At 41.3% G+C, this 24007-nt stretch overlaps 2 protein-coding genes across 5 annotated transcripts; both read left to right on the top strand.

The window, feature by feature from the left end:
• The first annotated feature begins 119 nt into the window (after window positions 1-119).
• On the top strand, window positions 120-6917 carry LOC140104301 (DNA damage-regulated autophagy modulator protein 1-like). Of its 2 annotated transcripts, XM_072127780.1 has the most exons (8): window positions 120-277; window positions 440-507; window positions 936-1078; window positions 1979-2150; window positions 5416-5471; window positions 6108-6194; window positions 6299-6478; window positions 6603-6917. In XM_072127780.1, the coding sequence occupies exons 1-7, from the start codon at window positions 156-158 to the stop codon at window positions 6368-6370; spliced, it is 720 nt and encodes a 239-aa protein (XP_071983881.1). In that variant the 5' UTR covers window positions 120-155; the 3' UTR covers window positions 6371-6478; window positions 6603-6917. The 2 variants fall into 2 exon arrangements, with proteins under 2 accessions (XP_071983881.1, XP_071983880.1); XM_072127779.1 differs by having other exon boundaries at window positions 6108-6917.
• Window positions 6918-18625: 11708 nt separating this feature from the next.
• On the top strand, window positions 18626-23374 carry LOC140104076 (DNA damage-regulated autophagy modulator protein 1-like). 3 transcript variants are annotated; one of them, XR_011850239.1, is made up of 8 exons: window positions 18626-18844; window positions 19009-19076; window positions 20421-20563; window positions 20787-20958; window positions 21256-21311; window positions 21597-21683; window positions 21789-21954; window positions 23034-23374. XR_011850239.1 is itself a non-coding variant. In XM_072127430.1 (7 exons), exons 1-7 carry the CDS (start codon window positions 18723-18725, stop codon window positions 23094-23096), a joined length of 711 nt encoding a protein of 236 aa, XP_071983531.1. In that variant the 5' UTR covers window positions 18626-18722; the 3' UTR covers window positions 23097-23374. The 3 variants fall into 3 exon arrangements, 2 of the variants coding, with proteins under 2 accessions (XP_071983531.1, XP_071983530.1); XM_072127430.1 differs by lacking the exon at window positions 21789-21954; XM_072127429.1 differs by lacking the exon at window positions 23034-23374 and having other exon boundaries at window positions 21789-23021.
• Window positions 23375-24007: the final 633 nt, after the last annotated feature.

Below are 24007 nucleotides of genomic sequence, written 5' to 3'. Positions count from 1 at the left end.
CATCCTGATTGGTTGAGCAGACCATTGTGACATCATCACTTGTCTGTGATGTCATAAACAGCCAGGAGGTAACATTCCAGTGACAGACACCCAGACTTCATTTCTGTGGATGACACAGAGCGATTAGTTGTGTATCGGCGACTCTCCTGCATACTATGGAGTTTAGAGGATTGGGGTTCGTCCCCCTCTTCATTGCCTTTTGGTGTACGGCCTGGCTTGTGGTCAGCTACACCCTGACTGTTATCTATGGCCATGCCCCCCTGCTGATGTACATCAGGTAAGATGGAGAAACACAAGACACTCATATCACTTCATTTATAGATTTATATAATTTTTCCAATCAGATTATATAATTTCCCCCATCATCCTACAGATTTTAATGTAATGAAAATTCAGATTATACAATTTCCCATGTAATAAACCTGTTTTTCTTTCACAGCGAAACAGGAAATATGTATCCTGAATACATCACATTTAAAATCGGATTTCTTGGAATGTCCATTGGCAGTAAGTAAATTTCTCAGAAAAGTTTTACAATATGTGGATAATGGTTTATCAGATTATTTGGATAAAACTTCACATTTTTGGGTAAATCTGATTATTAAGGCAGCAGTTGTGCCAGTAGTGTGACATTTTCTGATGACCACATAGAAAATGTTGTGGTTGCTGGGTAAGGGTCTCCCTAATAACTAGTATGAAACAAAGCTCAGACTTATTATCAGTCACACAGACATTTCTTATGCCAGTCTGCAATAGTAATCAGATATAAGAAATAAAGTGATTTAGATGTGTTTTTAATTGTCATTGATAATGATGGGCTGGATTAGACTATGCAGGTAAATGGAATGAAGGTTCCATCAGTCAGAATTAGGGCCGGTCTCTAGGTTGTCTTATATTCTTTACATGGTTTATTCTGATCATTGGCTCTTTTTCAGCTCTGGTTCTGATGTTGCTCCTCTATAAAGTCATCCTGCTTCATGTTGAGGCCTACGGAGCTCGTCAGCCCATCATACAGAAGATCCTGCTGGCGTTGGGAATAACATGCTGTATTGGCATAGCTGTGATGGCTGTGTTTAAGGTGAGTGAGTAAAGATTGTAAGTTTAAAGTGGGGCCCTGGGCAAAATTTCTAGTGTGCCCCCAAATGTTTAAGTAAGCTTAAAAAAACACTATACTAAACCTAAATATACCAAATAATACCCCAAGCCATGATCATTGTTGTTACTACATAATACTGTCATACCATGAATACTCTTATTACCACATAATACCACCACACCGTGACAATTGTTATTATCCCCTAATACCCTCACACCATGACCACTGCCCTTACCACATAATACCCCCACACCATGACCACTGCCATTACCACATAATAGCTCCACCCCATGACCACTGCTCTTTGTCAATTAATACATTACAGAAAGAGTTGCGCGGTTCATTGATGACATCATGACACCTCTGTGCATCCTGGGTCAGATTGTGACATACACTGGGAAGGCTCTCGGGTGTGTCACACACATTGGGGATGTTAGCTGTAGTCTATAGTGTGATAGTACTCGAGCAGACGGAGACGACTGCCCTAGCACTATCAATAGTACAGATGACCAGGGGACCCTCTTGGGATTGGGGCCTTGGGGAATTTGCCCACTTTGCTGTGGTTTAACACCTGCCCTGCATATAGAACAACTGTATGTGCTACTGTGTACTAGTGTGGACTGAGAACATATTACACATATTATCCAGAGGTGGGGAGGGTAGTTCCACATCCATGGCCGTTCTCCATTAACTTTATGGGACTCTTGGCTATTTTCACCGCTCCTATAGAGTTGAAGGGGATGTGGTCATGATAGACTCTCTGCTCAGCTCAGCTGAGAGTTTAACTGACCCGAGTTTAACTGATCTCAAGAAAGTTGAGGATCCCAGAGACAGGACCTATTGTGTGGTGTTTCCGCTAACCTATGTTTGTCTATTTTCTAGATGGAATTTTATCCAATGACACATCGGGTTGGCTCAGTAATTTCCTTTACTTGTGGCTGCATTTACAACCTGTGGCAGGCCATACTACTCTACAAAGTACCTGGAACCCGCAGAGCCATCTGCCATATAAGAATGGTGTCCAGCGCAATGGCCTTCATCGGTATTATTGTCTGTATCCTTTCTGTAATAATACAATCACATGAAAATTACCCGTCCGTATTTAGAGTTACATCAACCCCTTGTTTCAGCTTAGTGACCAGACTCAATTTTTAGAATCTGACATGTGTCACAATAATTGGAACGCTTTAACATATCCAAGTGATTTTGAGATTGTTTTCTCACATTGTACTACATGTTAGTTGTAATAGTAAAGTGATAAGTTTTGCTTTTCTTCTGATAAAAAAATTGACGAAAAAGAAGAAAATTTGGCAAAAGTTCAAAAGAATTCTTCATTTTCACAGTTTGAAATGTTCTGCTTTCCAGACAGGAAGTAAAACTACCCAAAAAGATTAATAAGTAACATCTTCAGAATGTCTGCTTTAAGTTGGAATGATATTTTATGCGTCCTCTCATTTTTTTTAGGATATTATGAGGGGCAGAACTTTAGGTTTAGATTTTTCTCATATTTTGAGGGACAACTCAGTTTTCAAGTGGCTTTGAAATGTCCTAAACAACAGTAAAACCTCATAAATTACTCCACTATAGAAACTACACCCCTCAATGTATGTAAAACAACTTCTATTAAGCCTATTAACCCTTTATGTGTTTCACATAGGTTAAAACAATATGGACCTGCGATTTAGAAACTTTTGGATTTTTTTGGGTGAAATACATTCATTTAGGCCAAAACTGACACTTTCATAATGAATTAAATTATAAAATGCTCTTGAAGTTTGATGCCCAATTTCTCCCAAGTGTACCAATACCCCATATGTGGTGGTAACTGCTGTGTGGGCACACAGCCCGGCATGGAATGAAAGCAGTGACATTTACAGCAAATTTGTATTGTCACATTGTACGAGCTATAAATATACATCGATAAACATGTATAGATAATTCATTTTGGAGATCTATAGCATAGTCATGAGATTTTATTAACGGGGTATTCTCGTCTGGGCACTCACATTCAGTTTCATTAATCTGCCATATATAAACATTTCTTCAATTAGATGTTATACAAAAAAATGTTCATTTGTGAATTTTTTTTTTCTTAAATGTAGTCATATGGTCCCTTAGAAACAAGGCTATGTCCTTGGTTACAGCCACCTCTGCTGGAGGGATTGCACAAAGAAACAAAGAGTTTCTGAATATTAAATGTCCGAGGAGTTACTCCAGGTCCCACAGTCGTCCTGTAATAATGATCGCTGAATCCAGGTGGTCAGGCAGGGCTCAATAGCACATACCTGGCCACTGCTGCCAGAGTGTGGGGTGGTCGTATCCGAGGAAGCCATCTTGTTTCTAGGGGACAACATGGCTACATTTATGAGAAATTATTTAATAACATCCAATTGAAGAATAAGTATGACAAATGAATTAAATTTAAATTGAATACCCAGATGGGAATACCACTTTAACTATTTCAAGCACACAAACAAAACCATCAATTTTATATGGTTCATTACGATTACGGTGATACCTCATTTATTGTATATACTCAAGTATAAGCCGACCAGAGGATAAGCCAAGGTACCTAATTTTACCACAAAAACTGGAAAACCTATTGACTTATTGGGTCAGATTTACTTACCCGGTCCATTCGCGATCCAGGGGCGCGTTCTCCGAACAGGATTCGGGTCCGGATGGGATTTATGAAGGTAGTTCCTCCGCCATCCAGCAGGTGGCGCTGCTGCGCTGAAAATAATCTGAACGCGCCGGAATACACCGAGCTGGACCAGGTGAAGGTAAGCGCTTCCCAAGCGACACATTTTCGGTTTTTAAATGCAGCGGTTTTTCCGAATACGTTGTTTTTTTGTTCGGCCACGCCCCCCGATTTCCGTCGCGTGCATGCCAGCGCCGGTGCGCCACAATCCGATCGCGTGCATCGAAATCCCTGGGCAATTCAGGTACAATCGGCGCAAATCGGAAATATTCGGGTAACACGTCGGGAAAACGTGAATCGGGCCCTTAGTAAATGACCCCCATTGACTTTATTATTTGAGATGATTAATATTATGCTTACTGTGATCATCGCTGTAATTAAGAACACATAACTTTTATATAAGGTAACTAGACTCCTCTTGTGGTTTGTACTTTGCGATTGTTGAGCATTTATTAGTTTCTAATGACTCGAGTATAAGCCTACGGTGACCAGCCCATATCCCCCAGTATATAGCCTGCCAGCCCCTGCCCCCCCAGTATATAGCCTGCCAGTCCCTGCAATATATAGCCTGCCAGCCTATCCCCCCAAGTATATATAACCTGCCAGCCCCTGCAGTATATAGCCAGTATATAGCCAGCCCGCCCCCTAAACCTTTAATAAAAAACACTGTACGTACCTTTCAATATGTTTCCAATTTTCAATATTGGATAAAAATCCCAACAACTTTTCTGCATTTTTCTGTTGACAGATCTGGTTGTGGGCTCATTTTTTGCGAAAAGGGTTGTTCTTTTCAGTCGTATCATATTAGGGAACATAACTTTTTTAACACATTTTAGAATATTTTTTGGAAAGGATATTTGATAAAAAATTGTATATTATGGGAAGTTTCTTGATTTTTTTTTTTTATGTCATTCACTGAGCGAGTTCAATATTGATTTAGATTTATTGTACAGATTAATAGGGACCTTGTGATACCAAATATGTACTTTTTTGTATTTTATATACTTTCTTGGGATTTTATTTTTACAGTTTATTTGACATTTTAAAATTTTTCCACACTTGTATTGCTTTGTACAATGTAAGTGGAGTATGCTCAGTTAGTTACATCCGGGTCCTGCCAGGAGGCAGAACGCGGCGTGAAGAGGAGCCGGCGGCCTCGGAGCACATGTCAGACCCCAGGGTTGTGGCTGGATGGATCGGATCCCCCAGTAAGCTCACTGGGGGGTCCGATCCATGGGGGACACACTTACATGCCATGGTCATGCTTGACTGCGGTGTGTAAGGGATTAATCAACCGGGATCAAAGTCTTTCCAGTTCCAGGTGTTTGTGCCTGGTCTTGCAGGACGTGATGTCCCGGAAGCTTCTTATAAAGCGCTGATGTAGAAAGAAGAAGAACGTCAGAAGAAATACCCTTAATGGCCGTCATAAAAACATGATACAGTTGTTATTTAGGGGTTAAGAAAAACGTTTACAAACAGAAAAGAAAACTGAGATGCGATAGACCATATATTATCATATATCCTACAGTCCACATCATGTAGATCATCATAAAATGTAGTAAATCCTGTAAAGCACATGATATCCTTATTTTACTTTCCTTAAATCATAATTTACCAGATAATGGATGTCGTGTACCAGTGTACACCAAGCTGTGCACCGGAGAGTGTGGGATGGTAAGTGCTGTATATGTTATTACTATTACTATTGGGGCTTATTTACTAAGGGTCCTGGTTCGGGGATCAGGCCGAGACAGGGATTTTGACGCAATCACGCCAGCTTTCAAGCTACACAATTCGGATAAACCGCAGGATTTAACTTCAAAATTGTGTCGTAAGCCAAACACTTACATGCGCCGAGAGGTCTCTGGGGGACCTTAGCGAGAATGTGACACATGCAGGAAAAGGGCGCACGATCTTTGTGAATCGCAGAAGCTGCACATTCTCGTCGGGGAACACACCTCGGGAAACGCGCACGGACGGGTAAGTAAATGTGCCCCATTGACTTACGGGGTAGGAAGTTTAAATTAAGTGGAATATTTGTATAAACCTGCATCACCTGAAATAGATTTTATTTTTAAAAATGTGTTTTATTGGACACATTCTAGCAGTTCTATGAGACTCCAATGGGAACAGTAAATTAAGAACTTATTCTTACCATCATGGGGGCTGTTACATCCATATTATCACCATATAACTAGTTAGCTCTATGTGGCATGGCCGCCAGTCATAGGACTCCATGGAATGCAGTAAAAATGTGTTGCAAAAATTCTTGTTTTATTTAATTTTTGTATTAATATTATTTCTTTACAGTTCATTCAAATGATTTGCATCATCATAGAATGGTTGATTCTGCTCCTCATCCTAATACAGGTAGTTACCTGCTTTCAGCCTATGCAGGTCAGTAGATGCTCACCTTATTATTACCTCTCATACTGTAATAACATTATTATTACTCTTTACAATGCCAGGATTTATTATAAGGATATGTGTTTTTTCTTTAGCACTTATCATTGACAGTGTCCTGGAAAGGCTTCACCATCTCCAGAAGAGAGAACCAGGATTCTGCAGTGTAATGGGGACCACATGGGCCACAAACTGGACACCCAGCAAAGAGCGCGGTGCAAACACTGCAACACCCTGAGACTTGTGTAATGTCTGTCCTGGATAAACTCATACAAAAGGTAAGGAAAATGTCCATATATTAATGTAGCAGAGAGGAGTTTGTCATTTATGCTCATCGCAACATATTATTTTTTTTATTTACTCCACACTCAATCGCAATTCATTATATTTCTTGTTTTGCAGATTACTAATCCGGAGCGAGGTCTTCAGATAGAAGTGATGACTCTACCATCGATAACATCATGACCACCATGTAAGGATCACTTGACCCGCGCTTCAAGAAGCAGATTCTGGGCCCGGTCTCTGTCCTCACAAATGTTCATCCATAGCCCAAGGGAAGGGCAGTCCTTCAGCCATGGTTCCCTAGAGGTTTCCTCCACTGGGGGTTTTTCCTCTCCTGAGTTGCTGAAGGACAACTTTTTGTGAGCCAGAGACCCATCATCACCATCTTCAGGGCCACAAGAACTTCTACATACAAAACTATAATGTAGCCAATAAAGAAGTCAATGTATATCATCAAACTGTGTCTATAACTGTGTACATTAAAGAAGCATTGAGTGCACACATGTCTGGTTGGGGATCCCAGGACTTTGGACCCCTATAGTTTTCTCACATCTGGGCAAAATAGAGTCCAATTCTCTATTACTGGGCCAGGTATTGGACTAGTATCAGCCTCTGATGCTAGACCAGACATGGCCACGCCCCTGGTGTAACAAAATTTCCAACAAGATAATAATTATTTTTCTAAAACAGATCACTAGGAACAAAATGTATTCCTGGAAAACAAAACTTATAAAGTAGCATTCAAAATACTTTAGTATTTTGGGAGCCGTCCTCTGAAGTACCCTTATTTAAGCCGTTCTCCTGTTTTCTAAAATTACATTATGAGGCTCATTTACTAAGGGTCCGCGGTCCGCACTATAGTCGTAATACCTGACGATTTCCGATGTGCGCCGCATTTAGAAAGGGATTTTGCCGCACGCGATTGGAATTTGCTGCATCGGCGCCGGCTTTCATGCGTCACAAATCGGGGGTGGGCTGTCGGACGATCCGACGGATTCGGACAACGCACAGGATTTAACAAAGCAATTTGTGTTGCAAGCCAAGCACTTACATGCACTCTGAGGAAGATGGTGAACTCCGGCGGACCTGATCGGGGAAGCGACACATGCAGGAACTGGGGCGCATGATCTTCATGGATCGTGGCAGATGTGGATTCCGGCGGACAACGCAGCTCGGGGATTGCGCAGGGATTAAATGTGCCCCTATACGTATTTCCTCTGTTGTTGTCTCTTACAAATATTCCTTCTATCCAAACACGTATGCGCAAGTGATTCTACTCTAGCATGCATGCGATGTTCTCCAATTCACTTGTCTTTTCCCTTTTTAACCAGTCTTTGTCTTGGTGTGTGTACCTTAGACCATGAGTAAGAACTAAATTATGGCATTCGAAACACGTAGGTCTACAGGACTATGCAACGTTTATCTCTTTTTTAATGATTACTAAATAAACAAGTTTTTATGCTATGAGCTTGGAGTGCCGGATGCAACTCTTTTGCAACTCAAAAGTTTTTTGCTTATAGCTTATTTGTTTGTTGCATTCAATGTGGGAGAAGATAGTTAAAATTCATCATTTTTGGTGTGTTTTTAAAAAATATTCATGATTTGGGTTAAATAATGATTTTGTTTTATGTCACGGGTCATTACGGACGCTACGGTTTTATATGTGAGGGGTTTATATGGTGATTTCCACTTTTATTTGTTTTATATGTAGGTGTATATAATAATAATAATAATGGGGATTTGGGGGCTTTTTATTCATTTGTTAGTTCATATTTATTTTTTTTTTTTTTTTACTTTATTACTTTTTCCACTATGGGACATGAACAAGCAATCGTTTGTTCATTATAATAGCCTGTGATACTGATGCATAGGCTGACTCACTGCCTGTAAGGTCCTGTCACAGTCATGACCTTAAAGATATTTACTATGCACATTTTCTATGGATTTAACCCAGGGGTAGGGAACCTATGGCTCGGGAGCCAGATGTGGCTCTTTTGGTGGCTGCATCTGGCTCTCAGACCTTTAATACATAGTGATGGCTGCTGTGTGTCTCTTAGACTGATCACTGGACACAGCCAGCGATGTTACAGCTGCCTACGTCCTTTGTATGACCCAGGCGCTATCGCCGCTATGATCTGAGCCTGGGTCAAAGAGAAGAATGTGGGAGCAATGAGGAGATGGCTGCAGGGAGCGCTGGTAAGTGAATATTCTTTTTTTTTTTTTGCTGTGACTACCTATCTACTGGGAGTATGTGCTGTGGCTACCTAAATACTGGGAGTATGTGCTGTGGCTACCTAAATACTGGGGCCGTGTGCTGTGGCTACCTATCTACTTGGGGGCATGTGCTGTGGCTACCTATCTGGTAGCCGCCGGTCTTTATAGGAACCCAGGAAGTGGGCAGTGCCAATCAGCGGCGCACTGGCCAGGAGGACAGGAGCCGGAAAGTGGTGGGTTGAGTGAGCTTGGAAAGGGGTGCCGCCATGGAGAGGGGGCACAGGTGTGCCTGCGATCCGAGACACTGGGACTACCTGTCTACTGGGGGGCATGTGCATATGGTACGGCTCTTACTGAATAACATTTTAAAATATGTGGCGTTCATGGCTCTCTCAGCCAAAAAGGTTCCTGACCCCTGATTTAACCCCTGAGTCCAGGGTTGCCATAGTGCTAATCAGAACCCTGATCAAACCCCCCCCCCCTTCCCCTTTGGGGAAGCCGATTGAGCAGGGAACCTTCCTGCAGACATTTAAATGCCATTGTTGGCTTGATTTTGGCATTTAAAGAGGACCTTTCACTAGCTCACATGAATAGAAATTAGCATAGAATGCTGTGTACAGATTAAGGAGTACTTTGAATTTTCTTTCCAGCCCCCATGGTTGCAGAGACATCAGTCCCGATACCTGACCATTATAATCTACGTTTAGTCAGAGTGGAGGAGCTGGAGGCCTGTGTTTTGCTAAGCTTCTGTAATACTGTCAGAAGAGAGTTATTTTTTTCTATGATCATCCAAAGCAGGGGTCAGGAAACACAGCACATCCCCCCAAGTGAATAGGCAGCCACAGCAAGTGCCCCCCCCCCAGTATATATGTAGCCATAGCGCATGCTTCCTAGGAGATAAGTAGCCCCAGCACATACTCTCAGTATATAGGTAGCCACAGCAAATGCTACCCAGTAGATAGGTAGTCACAGCAAAAAAAAAAAAGAATATTCACTTACCAGCGCTCCCTGCAGCCAGCTCCTCATCGCTCCCATGCTCTCGTCTCTTTGACCCAGGCTTAGACGATGACAGCGATGGCACCTGGGTAGTAGGCATCGGTAACATCGCTGCCTGTGTCCATGGATCAGTCTAACAGAAACACTGCAGCCATCACTATTTATTAAAGATCTGTCTTACAATACAATGTTACAAATGTATTGTAAACATGGATATAATGTGAACGGAAATGCAATGTAAATGCAAACATCATGCAATAACACAAAGTAAATGCCATGAAAATGCCATGAAAATGTAAACCCAATGTCAATGGGAACCCCATGTAAACATAAGGACAAATGCCATGTTTCATAGTTTCATAGTTTATACGGTTGAAAAAAGACACTTGTCCATCAAGTTCAAACAAGGAAGGGTAGGGATTGGATGAGGAAGGGATTTAGGGGAAACAATAATGTAAATGCAGATGTAAAAGTGAATGCAATGTAAATGCAAATGCAACATGAAAATGAAGCAAAGGCCACATAAATGTAAATACAACATAAAGGACACCCAAAATACAAATGTGACGTAAAGGCAAAGTAAATGTGATACAAACTCCATGTACAAGCAAATGTGATGCAAATGCCACATAAATATAAATGCAATGCAAAGGAGACATAAACGCAAGTGCCAAACAAATGGTAGCATAAACACAATGCCAATACAACATAAATGCAGATGCCACATAAGTGTAAGTGTAAACGAGACATAAATGCAAACCTTACAGAGGTGTAAACGCAAGTGCAAACACAACTTAAACGCAAACAATTCCGTAAATTTAAATCCCACATAAACTCAAACACCACATAAATGTTGGTGTAAACGTGACATAAGAAGGCGCCAGCACCAGGAATATCACATAGAGGAGCCATAACCAGGAATGTCACATAGAGGAGCCATAACCAGGAATGTCACATCATTATACAGGCTGTCAGTCATGTGTATAATATTATCTCATACACACACAAGCTTCAGGGAGCGTAGCCACTGACACTAGGAAGCACATGGCTCTGCCATGCACCAGGAGTGTCACATCATTATACAGGCTGTCATTCATGTGTATAGGAGTATCTCATACACACACAAGCTACAGGGGGCGCCAGCGCCTGGAGTGTCACATCATTATACAGGCTGTCAGTCATGTGTATAGGAGTATCTCATACACACACAAGCTGCAGGGGGCGCCAGCGCCAGGAGTGTCACATCATTATAAACCCTGTCAGTCATGTGTATAGGAATATCTCATACATACACAAGTTGCAGGGGACACCAAGAAGCAAGTAGAGGAGCCACCACCAGGAGTGTCACATCAATGTACAGGCTGTCAGCCAAGCACTGGGGGGGTGTGGCTGTGTCTCACACTCATGAATACGGTGGACATCTGAATATGATAATGATTCATTAGTCCTCTCTACGGTCATTTGCATACAGCTTTAGTACCTGATTGTTTACAGGCATGTAGTGGGACAATGTAGGGATATTGGCAATGCTTTTTAATGGCAGTTTATGAAAATATATTTAGTTTTGAGGGTTAATTTGCTTGACTGGTTCTCTTTAAGTGTAAGAGTGACGCAAACGCAAGGCAAATGTCACTTAAGTGGAAATGTGACTCAAATGACACATAAGCATAAATGCAACACAACATGACAAAAATGCCACGTAAGCATAGACGCAACGCAAACGCAAAGTCCATGTAAGCGAATGTTTATGGCACGTAAGCATATGCACGATGAAAACCTCATGTAAGCGTAAGATAGACTCAAATACTACGTAAGCTCAATGCAAATGCAAATGCTGGGTAAGCATAAGAGGGATGCAAACTCCACTGAAGGGTGGTGACACCCATGGTGTTTTTAGGTCGTTTTTGGGCTGTTTTTAGTTTTTTGGGCTGGGTGCGTTTTCAGATCATGAAAAACGCGTGCGATTTTGACCAGTTTGAATTAAGATAATTGGTCAAACCTGTCAAAAACACTTGCGTTTTCAAAAAAATGTGTTTTTTTACGATCTGAAAATGCACTAAAACTAAAAACGGCCTAAAAACGCCATGTGTATCACCACCCTAAGAGTAAGTGACGTAAATGCAAATGCACAGATTACAATGGTCAAATATTTGGATTCATGTCTCTACAACCATAAAATTCAAAGGGCTCCTGGATCTGTGTGGCAGACATGTTGGGTGGTGAATGGTCCTCTTGGTTTAAAGGTGTTTTCCCGCGAAAGAAAATTCTCACATTTCAATCCCCTAGTGATGTTTACACAATAAAGATCATTTTAAACCCCTTACTTTACAATCTTAATCAGTTTTATTGCTGTTTTAGCTCCAATCACTCCCTAGGCTGGTCAGTGTAAGATTCCAGCAGTGTGGGTGGGGACTTTCTAAGCAGACACTTCATGATCCCTCTGGTGCTGTGAGATGCTGTGAGCTAACAATGTGCATAAATTATCAGGGTCCAGGTTTGTAAACACTTTTATATAGCTTCTGAACATTGTTCTGTACTGTATGTGTCATCTGATACATAGAAAGAGAAATGAGGCAGATCAGAGAGATGATGAGATCCATGAGATGTATATGACACAAAATTACATTCTCAGCCCTGCAACATCTCCGCCATAACATACACTGTCAGATCTGCAATATGCCTCACTCCCTGTCCCCTGGATGAAGATCTTATCTGTCTGTAGCTCGTAGATATACTCTACTCACGCTGCTCGCCGGCAGGAAGTCTCTATGTGTGAGTTCGTCTTGGAAATCGTGAGGGCTGAGGGCAGAGAGGAGGTCAGTGTAGTCTCAGACATGAGAAGAATATTTCCTCCTGACCCTAAAGTCAAAAGGTTAACTGTTGGATCCAAGGGCAACCAAAATTTTGTACACCTGGACTGATAGAGACAGGTTGGTATTTAGCTTCTGAAATTCACTAGAAAAAGACACATCAGAGATGAAACAGATCAAAGATGAGAGATTATGATATCCATGAGATGCATATTACAAATGACTACTATAAAGGCTACTACTACTATAATATACACATCTCTGCTTTATCTCACCTATAACACATACTGTCAGATCTGCTTTGTCTCCCTCTCCCCCTGATAAAAAAAAACTTATCTGTCTGTAGCTTTACTCTCCTCAAGAGCCAGACAGGAAGTCAGTGTCTGTGTGTGTGAGCTCATCCTGAAATGCAAGGGTGGTGGCTAGAGGCAGAAAGCAGCTCAGTGCAGCGTCAGACAGAAAAACAAGATGTTTTCTCCGACTCTAAATTCAGAAGATACAAGGTTGTGTGTAGAGACTATAAAGATTGTCTACACCAGGACTGATAGACACAGATAGGAATTATCTGTGAAATCTTGTATTTTTGTTAATAACAGTGAATTAGAGAATTTGTTATTTTGTTATCTTGAGTACGTTTAATAAACTTGTCTTTGTGGGAATATCCCTTTAAAACTGTGACCGACCCACAGTCAACCCACAATTGAAAAATGGTTAAGCAACATTTTTCTGTTTGGTTATTTATGTTTGGACTATGCGGTATTAAAGGGGGCAATCCTGCTCCTGGTGAATTAGTGTTTATTATTTGAGCAGTCTATGTTATTTTGTTACCCTGAGTATATTTAAGAATCTTTATTTATATTTATTCCTCCTGGGTATGCCAATACCCATTTTGTCACTGTACCCTGATGTATGGGCACAGGGGGGCACTTGGTAGGGAAAGAGAGCTGCTCCTTTGCTGAGCCTTAGTGGTACAGAGGAGAACCGCAATAGTGACCTCATTTTAGAAAGTACACCCCTTTGATAATTTAGCAAGGTGTAATATGTGTATTTACCCCTATAGGTGTATGATCCAATTAGGCCTGAAAATTGAAAAAGTTGAAAATGTTTCCAAAAAGTCACTTTTACCCCTATTTTTTCTAAGTCATTCTTTTATCCTGGCCGGATTCTGCTGAAATATGTTGTTCCAGAGTTCCAGGATGCTCAAACCCTGACATTATATATTGTTCTGGAATCATTCTGCTATCTTCAACATTGCCCGGAATCTGATAATACCAGCTCATATTACAGCTGCCTGGCTGTGAAGAGTTAACATATTTCCTGCATCATTTCAAGCTCTCTGGCACCATCTTGTGATCATACAGGAGATAGCAAGCTTGCAGACCTGGCGAGGTACTAGGTCACCTGATATATGAACAGCTCCATAATTTGTCTTGGACACTCCACATGTAATTTGGACACTCCACAAGACCCTACGTCCAGTGAGCTTGCACATCACATAGGCCCCCCGAGGGACAACAGAGGAGGACGCCCTAGACCAGTCAAATATCTTCGTTGGGCGACAAAAGAAAAAATCCTCAAGGCCTACAGAAACCAGGTGCAACTCACTATCTATGGGCAACAGATTCTTCTATTCCATGACTTTTCCACCATGGTATTGCAGTGCAGAAAGCGATTTGTAGAAGTCATTTACATGACCAGGGCATATGATTTAGCTTCAGTATTCTGCCCGTCTACAAGTCCAACAAAACAGATGTACTTTGATGTCTGAAGATCAAGAGGAAGCTAAAAGACACTTACATTTAGGCACTTTAAGCTGAATCATGGGGAAAATATGAGGAGTCTATGTCCTATGAAGTTTACACTATGATGCTATTGCTAACATTGTTTTTCCTTGCTTATGTCATTAGTTATTTGTTATTCTTATGTGACACTTACTCATCATTCTCGTTGCTATTACAGATCCGCAGAGGAGGCCTATTGGTCCCCCCACTCATCTGCCTGAGCCAGAATATAGAGTCCTCCGTCCATCTAGCACTGGTTAGGCTCTACACGTTAGGATATGCAACACCCCTGCTGATGCATGGTTGCGAATAGCTCCCCTTTCCAGGTCAGGAGCTGATAGGCAGACTGATCACCTCTTTAGGACGATCCTAGAATCCGGGGTATTGTGTAATTGCAGCTGTAGCTATTGCCTGGTAAGGCAACAGTTAACTGTATAATGTAACTATCCAATGGTGTTTCTGTAACACAAGCTGGAAGGTGATTGGAGGGGTACTACCACAGTATAAATACAGAATATATACATGGTTCAGTCCTCATGGTCATAGTGAGAAACTCCATCTTGGAGTCAGACTGCAGTGTCAAGAGAGAGAGAAAGTAGCACACCTTCTGTGCTGCCACAGCCATTAATCCCAGGAACTTCTAGTGCCTTAGGCCTATTGCCTATTTCACAGGGCAAGTCCAGAGACTTAAGCCCAGAACTGCAGCTTCCACCACTTGGACTCGGTTCCACCTGAACCAGCCCAGCCTGCATCTACTATCAGGCTGTGTGCCCCGTTCCTGCGGACCAACTCTCCATGACCTTTCCAGAATAAAAAATCTGCTGTTCCTTGTTTTGGCCATTGCCTACTGTTTAATAAAGAACTGTAAATTGATTTGCATAATGCCTCCGTCTGATCCCTGGATTCAGCTTTTTACCACCATGGGCTCCCCATCCATCACCCAAGGACTCATCCTACAGACACCTCAGGGGTTGCCCCAGGGAGAACCCGTACATCAGCCTCTCCCTCCATATTTCTTGCACACACCACCTGCTGGAGAACTGGCATGCTTTAGGACAGCCCCCCGGTCCCCATACCAAGCATAGTGACATCAGCGTGACCAAGGCTGAAAAGGCAAGTCCCTGGTGGGGGATGTTGCAAATACTTCACCAATTGTCTGACCACCTGTGTCTCGACCCAAACCCTGATTTCACATTTGACACCAATGACACATACATGGCTACTCCCTACCTTAAGTTTGTATCCTGGAATGTGGCAGGGCTAAATACCCCCGTTAAATGCCAAAAGTTACCCAAAACCTCCATAGTTTTAGAGCAGATGTCATACTGTTACAAGAGATGCATTTGAAGCGTTGGGCACAGTGATCACTTATAGCTCACTTGGTGGATGCCTGCTATGCATCTTCCTACACTTCCAAATCCAGGAGGGTGGCAATTTTGTGCAGAAGAGGTCTCAACTATGAGGTCTTTGATGTTAAGTCTGATGATCAGGGGCATCTTCTACTACTGTTAGTATTAATTGGCGGGACCAAACATAACATATTGAACAACATGCCCCATTCAGTCTAAAACAGATTTTATTTTCTAAGCTGGTTGAAATGATATTTGAGGTAAATGCACAAAATTTGATAGTGGGGAGAGATTTTAATGCGGTGATGGACTCTAGGCTTGACTGCTCCTCAACTGCTCCTCAGCAGACTGATGCCATCCTCCAGATCATTGTTATACTTAATGAAACAGTTCTCACTATGTCATGTCTGTTGAATGATATATTACTCAGCTAAGGAATATACATTTTTCTTCCACATAGCCCTGTTCTTGCTGCCCATCACCCTGATGGACTCCCTTTACTTGGTTACTATTCACCCAATCACTATTACAGACCATGCCCCAGTCACACTGACCCTGGAAGTCCTACCAAAGCAATTCAAGTGCTATATATGGCACATACCCACATTTTAAGCCAGGGGACTTCTGTACTTTTCTTAAAATTAACTGGGCATCTTACTTAGATGACCGTTTAGACTTTAGAGCATTCTGATGACCAGGCTTTAATGTGTACAGCGTCAAAGGCGGTCATGAGGGGCTATATGATAGCTTATGTATCACATAAATGTAAAGTTGCCTTGGAGAAATTTGAAATACTTCACACCTTCCTTTTTGCAGGTACAACAGGCCTATGCCGCCCTTGCAACACTGCAATCCAAACCAGTGTATATGGATACTAAGAGATTGTTAGACACTGGAATGTTGGGTGAACGCAGAATAGATATTATAGGGGGGTAACTGTATTGGTAAACTCCCTGAAGAACTACTAAACCTATTTTCCACCTCCAGGACCCTCTATAAGGTCTACTAGTCACGAGCCCTGATGGGATAGCATCCCTGATAAATACAGTGCCTTGCGAAAGTGTTCAGCCCCCTTTTTTCTACCTTTTGCCACATTTCAGACTTCAAATATAAAGATATAAAACATGTACATTTTTGGTGAAGAATCAACAACAAGTGGGAAACAATTGGGAAGTAGAATGCAATGCTGATTACAGCTACAAGTCGCTTGGGGTGTCAGGTCTCTATCAGTTTTGCACCGAGAGACTGAAATTCTTTCCCATTCTTCCTCGGAAAACAGCTGGAGCTCAGTGAGGTTGGATGAAGTGTTTGTGAACAGCAGTTTTCTGCTCTTTCCACAGATTCTCGATGGGATTCAGGTCTGGATGTGACTTTGCCATTATAACACGGGATATGTTTATTTGTGAACCTTCCATTGTAGATTTTACTTTACTTTACCTGTTGATTTTCAATATTGTATTCAAACACATCATGTGAATGTGGTTCATGGGGCCCCAAACTTCTTATACAGCCCTGTTCCCATTGTACCCTTAGGCCCCTACACACAACTGTCAAGTCCGATACGTCCCCCATAGATAGCTTTGGCGCACGGGCTAGATAATAACAACAAGCAACATGCGCTCACCATTCTGAGCCATAGCCGCAAAAAGATAGAGCCTGCTGTATCTTTGGCCATATCTATGGAGGTGCGGCTAGTATTTTCTAGGGAGAGGGGCCGGGGCAAGCAGCGCTCGCCCCCTCCTCTACTTCCCGTGCTGCCAAGGAGGTTCTGTCATAACCATAGACAGAAAGAATCCTCCACACCTACTGGAGAGGCGCTTTATACAGGGCACATCATACCTAAAGGAGAGGCTGTTGTACGATCGCCATAGACAGGGGGAATCTTTTACGCCTAGAGGAGAGACAGTTCTACCATCACCATAGACAGGGGGCATCCTCTACACCTAGAGGAGAGGCGATTCTACCATCACCATAGACAGGGGACATCCTCTACACCTAGAGAAGAGGTGGTTCTACCATCACCATAGACAGGGGGCATCCTCTACACCTAGAGGAGAAGCGGTTCTACCATCACCATAGACAGGGGGCATCCTCTACACCTAGAGGAGAGGCTATTCTACCATCACCATAGACCCTGTGAGGGACATGCATCTTAGTTTTCTTTTTCTTTAATGTATAATTAAGACTTTTGGAAGGTCTTTTTTGCGCCTTATGTATGATCATGTCTTTTTTATTGTGATAGTTTTTACTATCCTGGCAATTGCAACTTTTGGCTTTTTTTGACACTTTTAGTTGCAAATGTCTCAAATCCACATGGACACAAGCTATGTGAGGGGGTTATGTACAGGAGCGGACACTACTGTAAATTTTGGATTTGAGGCCGTACCCTGCATTTTTAAGCACGCTAGCCTGACCACAGGGAAATGACGACATATAAGGGTGTGATCAAATGTGGCATTTGTTATGCATTTTTAGAAGTACTGCAGAAATGCATGTGTTTTACATTTTACCATGCGTTTGGTTGGTTTGAAAGTGTTTCTCTTCATTGCTGGAAGTGTAAGCACCGGTGTCCCCATTTTCACAGCTGCTTACACTTGAAGAAAAAATGCTTTCTAACCATCAAAACGCATGGCAAAATGTAAAGCATATGTGATTCTGCAATGAGCTTAAAAACGGATCTCAAACAACACGTGTTACCGCACCCTTACAAGTAACAAACTAATTCAATAAAATGTTAATGCAGAAATTAATAAATACATTTAAAAAAAAACAGCCCAAACTTTCGATGTCCAGCAGGTTTGTGGGCTAAATTTTAAATATTTAAAGCATGTGAAATAATCCCAAATTACATAAAAAGAGTCCATGAAAAAGATTCTTCATCTGCAGCTGCATATATATAACTATATCCATAAGATTAAAAGAAAACTGAAAGAAGCATCCTGATTGGTTGAGCAGACCATTGTGACATCATCACTTGTCTGTGATGTCATAAACAGCCAGGAGGTAACATTCCAGTGACAGACACCCAGGGTTCATTTCTGTGGATGACACAGAGCGATTAGTTGTGTATCGGTGACTCTCCTGCATACTATGGAGTTTAGAGGATTGGGGTTCGTCCCCCTCTTCATTGCCTTTTGGTGTACGGCCTGGGTTGCGGTCAGCTACACCCTGACTGTTATCTATGGCCATGCCCCCCTGCTGACGTACATCAGGTAAGATGGAGAAACACAAGACGCTCATATCACTTATTACATTTCTACATCTATAATTTTCCCCTCCGTCCTATAGATTATAATGTACAGAAAATTCAGATTATACAATTCGATACATTCCTCATATAATTAACTTTTGACTCTTTTTCTTTTTCATTTCACAGCGATACAGGAAATTATTATCCTGAAAACATCACATTTAAAATCGGATTCCTTGGGATGTCCAATGCCAGTAAGTAAATTTTATAGAAATGTATGATAATATGTGTTTACTGCTGCTGATAACAGGTTATAAGATAATTCTGGCCTAAAACTTACCATCTGAGTATTAAGGCAGCAAGAAGTTTTCTTTTTTTTTTAAATCAGATATTTTTATTGAACATTTTTTTAAGAAAAAAACAAAAACAACACACCCAACAAGCACAACTTGGAGGGGAGTATGTACATATCTTTACAATAAGCTCTGATTTTGTACAATAATACAGCCTGAAATTATACACATTAAAGCATACACAAGGTAATTACATTTGTATCCATTTTCTCTTACAGAATGTCTGTTTTATCATATACGCTTATTACTAGTAACATACTCCCTCCCTCCCTTCCCAACTCCCCCCACCCACCCCTACGAGCCAGCTCTCCAAGACCTTTCCGGTCTCATATATATCTTCACATATTAAAGAAGACCTAAACTTATCTTTACTATCTTACCAGTGATAGTTGATATTCTAAGCTAGTTCTTAGCCTTATTAGGGAGTTTGATGGTAAACCAGGTGTATCTAGCCACTTGCCCCAAATCTTTTCGAATTTAGAGACCCCATTCCTCTTCACATATGTGCTATATTCCAATAGTATTACTGCATTCAAACGGTCTATAAACTCTTTCTTGTCCGGTGGCCTAGGCCTGATCCAATGGGCAGCTATGACTTTTCTAGCTTGATATAAAGACCTTTGTATTGCAATATTATTAGGTTCTGTCAGGTTGTCTATCTTCAGAACTCCCAATAGACATGCTAGTGGGCTTTCTTCAATAGTTACAGAGAAAACTTTACACGTCAATTCTAATATAGATTTCCAAAAAGACTCCAGTTCTCTGCATCCCCACATCATGTACTCCTATCCGACATAGTAGTTGGGGTGACCTATACGCTCGATGTAAAAGAAATAAGTGAGACATCCTACGTGCTTCACTGGGCGAAAGGGTTGGCACCAATTCTAAGGCCTCAGTCCATTGCTCCTCTTAGCAAGAAGTTTTCTAGTGTGACATTTCCTGATGACCTCATAGAAAAAGTTGTGGTTGCTAAGTAAGTGTATCCTTAGCAACCAGTATCAAAAAGAACTCAGACTTATTATCAGTCACACAATGCCGTTTCTTATCCCAATCTGTAATAACAGAAATAAGAAATAAAGAGATTTTTGTTTTTAATTGTTATTGATAATAATGGGCCAGATAAGACAATGCCGGTAAATGGAATGGTCCATCATGGAAGGTTCCATTTGTCTGGTTTAGGGTCGGATCACTAGGTTGTCTTATAATTTTGAGATGGTTTATTCTGATCATTGGCTCTTTTTTCAGATCTGTTTCTGGCGTTGCTCCAGTATAATTTCATCCTGCTTCATGCTGAGGCCTTTGGAGCTCATCAGCCCATGATACAGAAGATCCTGCTGGCGATGGGAATAACATCCTGTATTGGCACCGCTGTGTTGGCTATGTTTGAGGTAAGTTATTAAAGATTGTAAGTGTAAGGGTGCCTGTGGTGTTTACTAATTGTTGGGACACACCAGTATAGAATATAGGACACCTGTATATAGGACATCTGTATGTTCTACCATGTACCAGGTGGGCTGGAAGTGTATTGTCCTGAGTATATAGTATTGTCTATTTCCACCGCTCTCATAGAGTTGTGGAGTTTTATCTAACTCATGTCTGTTTATTATATAGACCGATTTTTATCCAGTGACGCATCGTGTAGGAGCATTCTTCGCCTTTGCTTGTGGCTGCGTTTACAACCTGTGGCAGGCCATACTACTCTACGAAGTTCCTGGAATCCGCAGAGCCATCTGCCATATAAGAATGGCGTCCAGCGCAATGGCCTTCATCGGTGTTATTACCTGTATCCTTTCTATACTAATACAATCACATAAAATCCTTTGTAATCAGACTTAGTTAGAAAACTATTTCTGGTCACTTCTATGATGTTAGCCGTCAGATGGTGACCTGCTGCTACAACAAGGCGACATTGTTGAACGTTTTACAAACTGAAAAGAAATCTGCGGTGCTGCCATGTGTTATATATCATAAATTATTATATATCCTGCGGCCCACAATAAGGAGGTCCATCATAAAATGTAGTAAATGCTATAAAACACATGATAATCTTATGTTACTTTCCTGAATTATAATTCATCAGTCATTGGATGTCGGGTATCAGTTTTCACCAAGCTGTGCATCGGAGACTATGAGAAGGTAAGTCCTGTACATTTCTATAAACATCACCTGGATTAAATCTTATTATTAAGAAATATGTTTTATTGGACACATTCTAGCAGTTCTATGGGACAGCAATGGGAACACTAACTTTAGAACTTAATCATATCATCAGGGGGGCCATGATATCTATATTATCACATAACCAGTTATCTCTATGTGGCATGGCCGCCAGTCACAGGACTCCATGGAATGCAGTAAAAATTTATTCTAAAGTTATTGTTATATTCAATTTTTTTTACTATTAATATGATTTCTCTACAGATCATTGAAATAATTTCCATCAGCACAGAATGGTTGATGCTGCTCCTCATCCTGATACAGCTAGTTACCTGCTTTCAGCCTATGCAGGTCAGTTGACGCTCACCTTACTTACTATTTCCTCTCTTACTATAATAACATTATTATTGTTATGTACAATCCTTGGGCTTATAATAAGGATTTCTTTTTCTTTAGCAACTGTCATTGACAGTGTCCTGGAAAGGCTACACCATCTGCAAAAGAGAGAACCAGGACTCTGCAGTGTAACCACATGGGCTGTGAACTGGACACCCAGCAAATAGCGCGGTAACACCCTGAGGCTTGTGTAATGATGTCTGTGCTGGATAAAATCACAGAAAAGGTAAGTATGATGTCCATATATCAATATAGCAGAGATTACCATATATACTTATTTATAAGCCAAGATTTTCAGCTCAATTTTTGAGCAGAAAAATGCTGACCCGGTTTATACACGAGTCAGTGTAAAGTCGGCCCTTCATATGGGTGATCAGTCAGGGTCCTCCGATTGTATGTGTACACATATACACACTGTGACAGTCAGTGGTGCGGAGGCCCCTGTCTGGCACCCCGAAATAAAGGCAGCAGTGTGCCCTGAACAAGATTAGCTCTCCTAGGCTGTCACAGTATATACCTGTCTGTGACAGTCTATGAAAGTTGACCTACTGGTCAGAATGGAAAAGGGGTTTATATTTATTATATGGAGTGATACAGAAGCAGTTAATTTGACCACTGCTGCTCCCATAGAAAACCTCCTCCTCCAAACCTCCTCACCTGCTGGGTGCCAGCCTCATGCTCTCCGTGTATCCTCTGAGGCCAACTGAAGCAGTGTCCATTATAACCCCATGCCATATTTTGGCAAGTCAAGCATTTTCCTATCCTTCCTTGGTTGGTACTGGCACTGATTAGTAATAAAAAAGTGATCAAAGGTCATACAGTCCCTAAAATGGTAGCACTGAAAAAGACATCTCAGCCTGCAAAGAATGACTCCTAAAATAGCTCCATATACCAAAGTATAAACACTTATCCTACTGATGTCTGTAGTTATATTGGTACCGGTATCTATCTTTTTATTTTTGAAATTTACCAGTAGCTGTGGCATTTTCCATCATAGGCTTATACTCGAGTCAATAGGTTTTTTCACAGTTTTTTGCGGTAAAAGTGTATACCTCTGTTTTATTCGAGTCAACTTATACTCAATTATATACGTTACTTTGTCATTTATGCTCATCACAAAATTGTGTACTTCATATCCCAGCAGAGTAATACTGCGCCATCCAGAAGAGTTGTGTCCAATCACTGAACTCCCAACTTAAGACAGAATAGAGTCAATCTCATACATTATACTTTGTAAATTGTATTCCGCAAATATATACTTGCTCCACACTCAATCATAGTCCATTATCTTTTTATGTTTTGCAGATTACTATTCCAGAGCGGGATCTTCAGATGCAAGTGATAACGCTACCATCGATAACATCATGACCACCATGTAAGGATCACTTGACCCGTGCTTCAAGAAGCAGATTCTGGGCCCGGTCTCTGTCCTCACAAATGTTCATCCATAGCCCAAGGGAAGGGCAGTCCTTCAGCCATGGTTCCCTAGAGGTTTCCTCCACTGGGGGTTTTTCCTCTCCTGAGTTGCTGAAGGACAATTGTTTGTGAGTCAGAGACCCATCATCACCATCTTCAGGGCCACAGGATTGCTGCTCGGACTTCTCATAACAACTTCTGCATATAAAACCTATAATGTAGTTAATAAAGAAGTCAGTTTATATCATCAATCTGTGTATCTTTGTCTCTGCACATTATAGAAGTGTTAGGTCCATACATTACATGTGTAGTTTGGGATCTTAGGGCTTTGCCTTAACCCCTTAACGCCAGAGCACTTTTTCATTTTTACGTTTTCATTTTTCACTCCCCACCTTCAAAAATCTATAACTTTTTATTTTTACATGTAAAGAGTTGTGTGAAGGCTTGTTTTCTGTGTCAAAAATTACACTTCATAGTGGCAGTATTTAATATTCTATGCCGTGTACTGGGAAGTGGGAAAAAAATTTCAAATACAGTGAAATTTGTGAAAAAACGAATCTTTCACCTTTTTCTTGTGGGATTAGATTAGACAGCATTATTTGTGTGATCACTATTTATAGAATTTTTTTTATATTTTTCAAAATGGCAAAAAAGTGCCATTTTTGACTTTGGGAGTTATAGTTAATGGGCCCGTTGGAGGGGATAGGACTTGGCCGAGGCTGTAAGTGGTAGAATAATGAACAGTGGAGGCCGCAGTCCGGGCCGCTGTCATAAATATGCTGTTGGCATATTAATTGATATCGGGGGTCCATCCAGGTTTCATAGTGCAGATTTGAGATGTATCTGAGCTGCGCTCCGGAACT

Source organism: Engystomops pustulosus, chromosome 10 (assembly GCF_040894005.1).
Source record: "Engystomops pustulosus chromosome 10, aEngPut4.maternal, whole genome shotgun sequence".
NCBI classification, from domain to species: Eukaryota; Metazoa; Chordata; class Amphibia; order Anura; family Leptodactylidae; genus Engystomops; species Engystomops pustulosus.
Note: the sequence above shows the minus strand (reverse complement) of the source record. Positions and strands in the feature narration are given on the sequence as shown.